At 44.5% G+C, this 12,065-nt stretch overlaps 1 protein-coding gene across 1 annotated transcript in view; it reads left to right on the top strand.

Annotated features, from left to right (window-relative positions):
* Positions 1-2,685: 2,685 nt before the first annotated feature.
* Positions 2,686-12,065, top strand: part of LOC133377066 (tumor necrosis factor ligand superfamily member 4-like) — a 36,190-nt gene continuing 26,810 nt past the window's right edge. The window contains exons 1-2 of the mRNA XM_061610311.1: positions 2,686-2,742; positions 3,685-3,843. Coding sequence (XP_061466295.1) covers positions 2,686-2,742; positions 3,685-3,843 — 216 coding nt within the window. The remainder of the gene's footprint in view (positions 2,743-3,684; positions 3,844-12,065) is intronic.

Genomic DNA, 12,065 nt, shown 5'->3' with positions numbered 1-12,065 from the left:
TGAAATTTCTCCCGGGCAGGGAGAAACGTAGAGATCAACCTCAAAAGCCTGTTTTTGTTGGGAGGACTGGATTTCATTAATTTATGAGAAAAGGTCCAGCCAGCAACGCCGGACGGACTTCCGAACAAGCTCTATCTGATTAATGCGATACGTTTATCTTTTCTTCAAAGAGAAAACAGACTAACAGGCAAGCATTCTTCTTTCTTTTTTTTCCATCTGGTTTAAATTGTTGCAGCAAAAAGAGATTTGTCAAATTAATCAGCTTTAAAGAACTTCTGGGTGAGCTATAACTCTTCTCTGTTATTCACGAAATTAACAGCTTATCTCTGTTTCTATTGCAAAAAGCTGTCCTGGAAGTGCATTCTAAAGATATAAACAGAAGAGGGATTTCTATTCCGAGGAACATTATATTGTCTGGGACTATTCTCTTTTTGGTCTATTTTATTTTGACGAATCTGCTTCTTCACGACGCCACTAACTGTTTTGATGCTGGGAACTAAATTTGTTTTGTATTCTTGAACATAGAGAGATAAGGCAGGCTGCTCTGTTTATACTGTGATGTCATCAAGCCTGGAATATTAACCCAATTGTTGCTGAAATAAGAAGTGGTTCTTCTTTATTTTTGTTTTGTTTTGTTTTTGTGGTTTTAAAAATGGCAATCAAGAAAGTGGCTGAGAATCTGGAAGTAATTATGTTTCAGAAAATAATGGATGAGATTGAGATAACGAAACAAACCCTGCGACAGGGCAGTAAGGAGCTGAAAATTGAACTGAGAAAATGACGCAGGAGCTTAAAGAAATAGGGGATCCTGTGAGAGAGGAGAATGAGATCAGAGATGAGAAAAGAAAAAATAAAGGGAAGATACAAGCCCTGGAGATTGGAACAAATGTGGAATTGGAAAAAGATCTGGAGTTTATGGATATTAGAAATAAAATCTACTGTTTGGAATTTAACGTTATCTCTGAAGAAATTAATGAAGATATTAGAGATAAAGTTATCAATGGCTTGGATAATCTTCTGGACTGGAATGACGTGATGGAGCTTGTTATAGAGAAAATCTATGGAATTAACTGCAGCCATGTGACCCAATTCAAGGCGTTGGTTTTTACCTTTAAAACCCTATACGGTCTCGGCCCAATTTATCTGAAAGAGCGCCTCCAGCTTCATCAAGGATGCCGCGCAACAAGATCAGCCTCAAAAGGCCTCCTCTCTATCCCACCAGTTAAAACAGCTAGACTGGTGAGGACTAGGGAGAGGGCTTTTTCTATTGTGGCTCCCACTCTGTGGAATTCCCTCCCAAACAATCTCCGTCATGCACCCGCTATGAAGAGCTTCTGCCGGGCCTTGAAGACCTGGCTCTTCAGACAGGCTTTTGGGGTGGGTTAGGTTTATTACTACTGTTGAGATTTTAATGTTTTAATGCATTTGTATGTTTTTATTCTGTACGTCACCCAGAGTGGCTGGACAAGCAGCCAGATGGGCGACTAATAAATCTAATAAATAAATAAATAAAATATCCATGCAAGAGGGCAGGGGTGAGGAACCTTGTTCAGCCCAGGGTCCATATTCCCCACTGGGTAAACATCCGGGGGCCACATGCAGAGGGCAGAGGAAAAAGTGGGCAGAGCATTCAATATGAATTATACCCTTTTACAGTAGGGTAGTTTATCACACTCACACATTCCTCTGTCCTCCATCCAGGCAAGCAGGAGGCATCAGAGTTCAAGGACCCATTCCAACCAAGCAAAAACACCCAAAGAGGCAAAACGGCTGCCAAGGGGTTTGCTTTAGAAGAGAGGGTTGCCTGACAGGAATCCTGAGGACAGGGTAGAGGGCCGTGGAAGACTGCATTTGGCCCCTGGGCCTGAGGTTCTCTATCCCTGGCACAGAGCAACACTTCTTACTTCATTTTGATGAAAACCTACGTGCATTAAGTAAACGTATGGACAAAGCAGTGCATGGAAACAACCCTAAAAGACTACATGTCAACTCTAATATATTCCTTTCTGTGCCATGCAATTCTGTGCATGTTTACTAAGTTGCACAGTGTTAAATGGGGAGGGGGGCCTTGCTCATTAGTAAAGTCTGTTTGGTATTACCACATCAGTGACTGAATCTGAATAGCTTGAATGATAGAAACCCTATCAATACAAATACAGCATCATCCATGGAAAATCTACACTTTGGTTCAGGTTCCACCAGCTAGAGATGGGGTTCACTGCCTAGGTCCAATTTGCTTGTCTTCTGATAGTCTGTCGTTCAATCCTGATCCACCTATTTTTTGTTCCAACTTCCTTTTGCACTTGCCGATTCAATCTGGTGGGGGGGGTTGGTGGTGAAAAATATTACATAATTTTTAACATAAATGCTTATGTACATCCATGGAAGTTAACGGATAATAGTGATTCTAATTATGAAGATAATTACGTAAAATCGGGTGTTTTTTTTTAAAACAGCAGTGCCGGTTACAGCTGTGGCCTGCTGCAGTGCCAGTCTGAAAAGACAGCAGACTGTTGGATTCAGTCAAAATCCGGTACTAAGTCCGATTTAGCGGATATTCTCCCCCATGCCTACCACCAGCAAGCTTTTTTAAATAGTGTTTTAAAGTGCCTGCCTAGTACACAGAGTATCACGACAATCCCTGCTTTTTTTTTGTTTCAAGGGTAAAGGCCAGAGGGAGGGGGCATGATTAGAGGAGGAAAGTGTGGGCCCAGTGTGGAGAAGCCAAAGAGGGAGGATATGGTTAGAGGAGTAAGGGGCAGTAATAAAGGGGCTCTGCAAAATCCTGGAGCTGGCCCTGTACTTTTTCTTTGGTTATTTCTAACCTGCCCCTTATTTCAGGCTTCCTATTTTGCATTGTATCCACTGAGGCTGCAAATGCACTAGTCGGCAAATCAAAGCATTTCCATTAGCCACACCTGGAGGAGGAACGGGTTGATCTGCCAATCAGTTGCGGAATCTCTTTGAAGTTGAATTTAAAAAAAAAAAACACTCAAACTGCTCCCACCAGGTTTAACAACAAAAAGGAGTGGGGTTTGACTAGCATCGTGTGTCCCCATTTTCAGAAGAGGTGGAGACTCACTGGAACTGACAGAACAGGGAGTGTGTTTCTACCTTGAGTGACAGTAATTAGTCTTAACTATATTCTAAGCACATGGGAGGCACAGCCAGGAAAACTGGGATCTGGATTCCCCATTCTCACCTCCATCACCATAAAGTTCAATTATTCACCATATTCTCGTCATATTTTTGGTCCAATGTATATAACAAGAAGCCAAATCTCTGAAACCTGCCTTCACTCAAAGAGTTTTGCCAGAGAATCATCTGAGTGGAAGAAGTTCCTATATCCTGTGACAACTTGATTGTTGACAGCAAATATCTTGGGGTTCAGTTTAAATGTTTTTTTTATTAAAAATGAATTGGAATATCTTAAATATCAGCCACCAGAATCACCCACAGAAGGAGAGAGGGAGGGACGGTGGGAGGGAGAGAGAGACAGAGAATAAAGGGAAATTTCAGATTAGTCATAAAGAAGTTCCCCACCTCTCTTTGCATACAAGGTTTAAAATTATCTCTTAATGGTGTTTATTTGCTCCCCTGGGACTTCACAGGTCTTTGGTGTCAGTGCTGATTTTCTTCCTTAGGTGAGAAGTGGTTTCTTTTCCTTCTGTGCATTGCATCAAGGAACAACTGGAGATGGAGGCCAGAAGGTTGGAAGAAGCACCTGCAGAGGGTGAGGATGGGAAAAGAACCAGACGAATCTCCCTGCAACTTGGAGGCATGGTTGTTCAGTGGATGGTCTTGTTTGCCTGTCTGATCTGGATTGGCTTGTGCTACCTCAGGGTAAGTCTGCACAAGAACTCCACAGTGCTGTATCTTGTGATGGATTCATACAGACCATAAGTTTTTCTGGTGGTGGCTGGTGCCCACTGGGACTAGTGGGGCAGAGGGCAGGGAGCCCAACAGGAGGTGAAGCCAGAGCCAATGACAGGCAGAGCCAACTAATTATAGTTTTGTCCTCCCTGCTGTGTTTTACAAGGGCAAAACTGAGGCTAAGGAGGAGGAAGCTGACAGGCAAGGCTGCTCCCTGGAGAGGTTGTAAGTAGGAAAACAGGCAGATGCAGGCTGGCTGAAGGCACACTGGGGTTGATGGGGCAATGCCCACTAGCCCCAGTGGACTAGTCTCCACTAGGGTTTTCTATTCTGAAATCCATGGGATTTTTGTGTGTCTAGTGCTCTTCTGAATCTGACAAAGTAACACACTTTTCACATAAAGTTGCTGTTTTTAAGTCACATATATTGGTAAGTCTGTTATCAAAATGGCCAGCAATTGTCCCTTTGGCCATGCACCTGACCTGTATGCATGCTAAGGAACACAACACACAGAAAAAACTATGGACTTAGGGATGTGCAAATCTACCTTTGTGGAAATTATAATGTAAATGGCAGGCTATTTGAGCTCTGGTGAACTTCCTTCTGGTACCACTTTGTAAGAGATCAACGGTCACTATTTGCAATAAATACCAAGGGTTTTTTGCAAATATATCGATATTAATATAAATATTTTTAATATTGGGTTTTTTGTAGATTAAAAATTGATATTTTACTCAAAATATCAGTCTTAATACTGATATTTTAAGGGAAATAATATTGATTTTATTGAGGAAAATATTGATATTAATACTGATGTTGTGGAGGCGATCTTTTTTTAAAAATAATCCGCTTCAGCTGCAGAAACTGCTAGAAAAAAACCCAATCCACAAGGACAAAAAAGTGAATAAATAGGAAATGCAGTGTCAAATTCAAATTTTGTGAAATTTGAGCACATCCCTACCTACAACCATACATGGAACAAAATATAGATCCAAGAGTGAAAGTTTATGATCTCATGTACAGCTGTGGGGTATTCCAAGAAAAGACATTTGACTGATATACACTGACATATAGACCTATAGCCATACATGAAACTTAAGTCTAAGAGTGAAAGCTGATGATCTCAAGTAGAGATCGAGGTAGTCTATTTGGCTTAATTTTGCAGTTTTGGTGGTTTGGCCTTTTAAATGTGTGGGTTTTGTCAACAGAAGTAGAGACAAATCACTGGCTAATTAGTTCATCCCCATGAGGGACTCCTGGGTACAGGGATACAGCAGTCCATTTGGAATCAGTAAACTGCATTATATTTTGCTTTAGTTTTAGCCAAACTAAAACAAAATTTGCCTTAATATTTCATTTTAAGTTAAGCATGTGGTGCTTATAATTTAAATGTATTTAAAATGTTGACCTACAAATGATTCTTACATGGCCGGGCAGTCTTAGATTTTTTTTCTTGTCTTGGTTATTAAGTTATTATTATAATTATAATTAAGTTATTATTATAATTAAGTTATTATTATAATGAACTATGTGCTGGGAGATTGAGTTAGCTGGATTGGTGTTAGTGCCTTGTCGCTCATTTTAAGAACATAAGAACATAAGAAGAGCCTGCTGGATCAGGCCAGTGGCCCATCTAGTCCAGCATCCTGTTCTCACAGTGGCCAACCAGGTGCCTGGGGGAAGCCCGCAAGCAGGACCCGAGTGCAAGAACACTCTCCCCTCCTGAGGCTTCCGGCAACTGGTTTTCAGAAGCATGCTGCCTCTGACTAGGGTGGCACAGCACAGCCATCACAGCTAGTAGCCATTGATAGCCCTGTCCTCCATGAATTTGTCTAATCTTCTTTTAAAGCCATCCAAGCTGGTGGCCATTACTGCATCTTGTGGGAGCAAATTCCATAGTTTAACTATGCGCCGAGTAAAGAAGTACTTCCTTTTGTCTGTCCTGAATCTTCCAACATTCAGCTTCTTTGAATGTCCACGAGTTCTAGTATTATGAGAGAGGGAGAAGAACTTTTCTCTATCCACTTTCTCAATGCCATGCATAATTTTATACACTTCTTCTATCATGTCTCCTCTGACCCGCCTTTTCTCTAAACTAAAAAGCCCCAAATGCTGCAACCTTTCCTCGTAAGGGAGTCGCTCCATCCCCTTGATCATTCTGGTTGCCCTTTTCTTAACCTTTTCCAACTCTATAATATCCTTTTTGAGATGAGGTGACCAGAACTGTACACAGTATTCCAAATGCGGCCGCACCATAGATTTATACAACGGCATTATGATATCGGCTGTTTTATTTTCAATACCTTTCCTAATTATCCCTAGCATGGAATTTGCCTTTTTCACAGCTGCCGCACACTGGGTCGACATTTTCATTGTGCTGTCCACTACAACCCCGAGGTCTCTCTCCTGGTCGGTCACCGCCAGTTCTGACCCCATGAGCGTATATGTGAAATTCAGATTTTTTGCTCCAATATGCATAATTTTACACTTGTTTATATTGAATTGCATTTGCCATTTTTCCACCCATCCACTCAGTTTGGAGAGGTCTTCTTGGAGCTCTTCGCAATCCCTTTTTGTTTTAACAACGCTGAACAATTTAGTGTCGTCAGCAAACTTGGTCACTTCACTGCTAACTCCTAATTCTAGGTCATTAATGAACAAGTTGAAAAGTACAGTCCCAATACTGATCCTTCAGGGACTCCACTTTCTACAGCCCTCCATTGGGAGAACTGTCCGTTTATTCCTACTCTCTGCTTTCTGCTTCTTAACCAATTCCTTATCCACAAGAGGACCTCTCCTCTTATTCCATGACTGCTAAGCTTCCTCAGAAGTCTTTGGTGAGGTACCTTGTCAAACGCTTTTTGAAAGTCTAAGTACACTATGTCCACTGGATCACCTCTATCTGTATGCTTGCTGACACTCTCAAAGAACTCTAATAGGTTACTGAGACAGGACTTTTCCTTGCAGAAGCCATGCTGGCTCTTCTTCACCAAGGCTTGTTCTCCTATGTGCTTAGTTAATCTAGCTTTAATAATACTTTCTACCAGTTTTCCAGGGACAGAAGTTAAGCTAACTGGCTTGTAATTTCCGGGATCCCCCCTGGATCCCTTTTTGAAGATTGGCATTACATTTGCCACTCAGTCCTCAGGCACGGAGGAGGACCCAAGGGACAAGTTACATGTTTTAGTTAGCAGATCAGCAATTTCACATTTGAGTTCTTTGAGAACTCTCGGGTAGATGCCATCTGGGCCGGGTGATTTGTCAGTTTTTATATTGTCCATTAAGCCTAGAACTTCCTCTTTCGTTACCACTATTTGTCTCAGTTCCTCAGAATCCCTTCCTGCAAATGTTAGTTCAGGTTCAGGGATCTGCCCTGTATCTTCCACTGTGAAGACAGATGCAAAGAATTCATTTAGCTTCTCTGCAATCTCCTTATCGTTCTTTAGTACACCTTTGACTCCCTTATCATCCAAGGATCCAATCGCCTCCCTAGATGGTCTCCTGCTTTGAATGTATTTATAGAATTTTTTGTTGTTGGTTTTTATGTTCTTAGCAATGTGCTCCTCAAATTCTTTTTTAGCATCCCTTATTGTCTTCTTGCATTTCTTTTGCCAGAGTTTGTGTTCTTTTTTATTTTCTTCATTCGGACAAGACTTCCATTTTCTGAAGGAAGACTTTTTGCCTCTAAGAACTTCCTTGACTTTGCTCGTTAACCATGCTGGCATCTTCTTGGCCCTGGCGGTACCTTTTCTGATCTGCGGTATGCACTCCAGCTGAGCTTCTAATATAGTGTTTTTAAACAACTTCCAAGCATTTTTGAGTGATGTGACCCTCTGGACTTTGCTTTTCAGCTTTCTTTTTACCAATCCCCTCAATTTTGTGAAGTTTCCTCTTTTGAAGTCAAAAGTGACCGTGTTGGATTTTCTTGGCAATTGGCCATTTACATGTATGTTTAATTTAATAGCACTATGGTCACTGCTCCCAATCGGTTCGACAACACTTACATCTCGCACCAGGTCCCGGTCCCCACTGAGGATTAAGTCCAGGGTTGCCGTCCCTCTGGTCGGTTCCATGACCAACAGGTCTAGGGAATAGTCATTTAGAATATCTAGAAATTTTGCTTCTTTGTCATGACTAGAACACATATGCGGCCAGTCTATATGGCAGCTGCAGGGATGCACATATGCGGCTGCAGGGATGAGACTGTGCTGGGACCATCAAGGGGCAAGCATTTCCACCTGCCTTGCCCCACCCCTCTGCCTGGGCCTTATCAGGAGGAGCTGCAGGCTGAGTCGTGTTGCTGCAGGGATGAGACTGTGCTGGGACCATCAAGGGGCAAGCATTTCCACCTGCCTTGCCCTACCCCTCTGCCTGGCCTTATCAGGAAGAGCTGCAGGCTGAGATGTGCTGCTGCAGGGATGAGACTGTGCTGGGACCATCAAGGGGCAAGCATTTCCGCCTGCCTTGCCCCACCCCTCTGCCTGGGCCTTATCAGGAGGAGCTGCAGGCTGAGTCGTGCTGCTGCAGGGATGAGACTGTGCTGGGACCATCAAGGGGCAAGCATTTCCACCTGTCTTGCCCCACTAGGGTTGCCAGGTCGGAACCATCCAAAAACCTGAGAAAATGGGGGCGAGCCCTAGTGACGTCACAGGGCGGGCCCTAGTGGCATCATTAAACGTGATACATTGTATCAACCACAGTTGCTTGGAGCATACCATTCAAAAAAAAATTCTCTGATTGGAGATTAAAATAGAAATCTTACCTAAAATAGGGTGTTCCTAGGTCCATCTGAAGTGACAAGGTCATTCTTTCTCACAAGCTTAGGGTGATGCAAAATGGAAATGGACTGCCTTCAAGTTGATCCCAGATAGGGTCTTCATGGTAAGCAGTATTCAGACAGAGGTGGTTTACTATTGCCTTCCTCTGAGTCTGAGAGGCAGTGACTGGCCCAAGATCACCCAGTGAGCTTCATGGCTGTGTGGAAATTGAAACCCTGGTCTGCCAGGTCACAGTTCAACACCTTTAGGGAACATTTAATCTAGCTTACTTGCTTCTGGCAAGAAGGGTTTACGTGCCCTCAGGCCAGGCCATTATTGGAAGAAAGGAGCTTAGTGTTGCAGAGATGTTAGCTGGGAGCACAGATGGATGCCCCTGAAGGCAGCAACTGTAAACATGCTTATTAAGGAACTAAGCCCCACAGAACTCAATAGGACTTACTTCTGAGTAGATATGGTTGCAGCCATGTTAAACAAATTAAACCAGAACTATCACTAGAAGCTAAAATGATGAAACTGAGGTTATCATACTTTGGGCACATAATGAGAAGACATGATTCACTAGAAAAGACAGTAATGCTGGGAAAAACAGAAGGGAGTAGAAAAAGAGGAAGTCCAAAGAAGAGATGGATTGATTGCATAAAGGAAGCCACAGACCTGAACTTACAAGATCTGAACAGGGTGGTTCATGACAGATGCTCTTGGAAGTCGCTGATTCATAGGGTCACCATAAGTGGTAATCGACTCGAAGGCACGTAACAACAACATAGAAGGTAAAATTCATTGCCTCTGGCCAGTGACCACGTTCACTACTGGGATATGGACCTCAGAAGACTGCCCAGAAAGGAATGCGGCCCTTGGGCTCAGATTGGCTCTACGGTGAGGATGGGGGAACCTGTGTTCCTCCAGATGTTGCTGGACCCCAAACTCCCATCACCCTCAATTATCTGTAGGCCTGATGAGAGTTGTGAGCTGACTGTAGTTATTACAGAACTGATGCACAGCCAAGCACATTTACAACCTGGCAAAGGAGATACAGTGATGAAAGCCGTGTCTGGAGGTGTGGTTTTTTTTTTTTGTCTCTGTGTGCAAATTTACATCACGATGCAGCCACACAACCCTCTCGGGAGGTTTAATAGCTAACAATGCAAAATAGGCTGCAAAATAGAACATATTAGCACCTGTCTGCACACTAACAAAAAAAAATAAGGCAGTATTCCTCAACATGTTCCTCACAGGCAAATTAAGGACAGTGTCAGACGCCGTCTTCTAGCAACCACTCCCGCGGGGGCTGCTGCTGGGGGAGGTCCCTGCAGGGGCGGCGGCTGGATAGAGGCACCCACGTTGTGGTAGATGCGGCTCAGGAGACGTGGGCCAGGAGGCTGCCGTCGCTTGGCCAGGCGGCTATGGCCTCCACTCAGCACCCTCACCTCTACTTGTGTGGGCGGCGGGAGTGGGCAGGGGCTGCTACTCGGGGGGGCCTGCAGGGGCGGCGGCGGCTACACCTTGCTCAACCTACAACTACGGCTGCAGCTCATGTCCTTGTCCTGTCTCTCCAGTGGTCCCTGCCTCAATGAGAAAGGGCAGGAAGGCGGCCAGCCACAGCCGTCACGCATGCGTGTGTCAATCACGCATGCATGGCTGAGGGGGACGCTCAAAAGCCGGAGATCAACGTCTTCAAAGAAACTATGGCCGGAGGCAGGAGACGGCCCCCTTTTGCCAGAGACTCCGGCAGAAAACCGGAGATCTGGCAACCCTATGCCCCACCCCTCTGCCTGGGCCTTATCAGGAGGAGCTGCAGGCTGAGACGTGCTGCTGCAGGGATGAGACTGTGCTGGGACCATCAAGGGGCAAGCATTTCCACCTGCCTTGCCCCACCCCTCTGCCTGGGCCTTATCAGGAGGAGCTGCAGGCTGAGTCGTGTTGCTGCAGGGATGAGACTGTGCTGGGACCATCAAGGGGCAAGCATTTACACCTGTCTTGCCCCCCACCCCTGCTCTTAGTGACATTTTTCTGGGGACTGCCCTTTACCAGGAAGATGAATGCTTTTGGTTTGCTGCTCTTGTTTTTTTAGAGATGTTAGGACTTCGTTAGTTTGATTTTTTTTTTGTAAATTGTATTGTTTTTATTTGTATTTTGTATTTGTATTTTTGTGTGTGTGTAAGCCGCCTTGGGGGCCTATTTGGCCGAAAGACGGCCTAGAAATAAAACATTACATTACATTTACATTACAGTCTATGTCTGGGTAGTTGAAGTCACCTATTACTACCACATTTCCTAGTTTGGATGCTTCCTCAATTTCATATCTCATCTCAAGGTCTCCCTGAGCATTTTGATCAGGGGGACGATAGATCATTCCCAGTATCAAATCCTTCCTGGGGCATGGTATCACCACCCACAACGATTCTGTGGAGGAGTCCGCCTCTTTTGGGGTTTCGAGCTTGCTGGATTCAATGCCTTCTTTCACGTATAGAGCGACTCCGCCACCAATACGTCCTTCCCTGTCCTTCCGATATAATTTATATCCAGGGATAACCGTATCCCACTGGTTTTCTCCATTCCACCAGGTCTCCATTATTCTCACTATATCAATGCTCTTCCCTAAGACCAAGCACTCCAGTTCTCTCATTTTGGTTCGGAGGCTCCTAGCATTAGCATACACAGGCACTTGTAAGCAGTGTCTCTCTTCAAGTGTCTTTGGCACTTGTGGTTTGGCCTGTGGTAATTTTGCCATTCTGAATTTACATCCTGTGCCCCTGCTCTCACAATGCCTACTTCTAGGCCAACCCCTTTTAAAATTTCATCATTCCTTTGGTCTTTATCCCAGGGGGGAGGTTTATTCTGAACCGGACCTTCCTCAGCTCCTGTCGGATTTCCCCCCTCAGTCAGTTTAAAAGCTGCTCTGCTACCTTTTTAATTTTAAGTGCCAGCAGTCTGGTTCCATTCTGGTTCAAGTTGAGCCCGTCCCTTTTGTACAGGCCCAGCTTGTCCCAAAATGTTCCCCAGTGCCTAACAAATCCAAACCCTTCCACCCGACACCATCGTCTCATCCACGCATTGAGACTGCAAAGCTGGGCCTGTCTGGCTGGTCCTGCGCGTGGAACCGGTAGCATTTCAGAGAAAGCCACCTTGGAGGTCCTGGCTTTCAGCATCCTACCTAGCAATCTAAATTTTGCTTCCAGGACCTCACGGCTGCATTTCCCCATGTCATTGGTGCCAACGTGCACCACGACCACTGACTCCTCCCCAGCACTGTCTACCAAACTATCTAAACGACGGGCGATATCTGCTACCTTCGCTCCAGGCAGGCAAAACACCTTGCAATCTGCACGCCCATCACACACACCACTGTTTATGTTCCTAATGATCGAATCACCCACTACAAGGATCCCTCCACCCCCTGGAGATATATCCTCG

The sequence above is a fragment of the Rhineura floridana genome, chromosome 1 (genome assembly GCF_030035675.1).
Source record: "Rhineura floridana isolate rRhiFlo1 chromosome 1, rRhiFlo1.hap2, whole genome shotgun sequence".
Classification (NCBI taxonomy): Eukaryota; Metazoa; Chordata; class Lepidosauria; order Squamata; family Rhineuridae; genus Rhineura; species Rhineura floridana.
The sequence above is the reverse complement of the archived record's forward strand: the minus strand, read 5'-3'. Positions and strand labels throughout refer to the sequence as shown.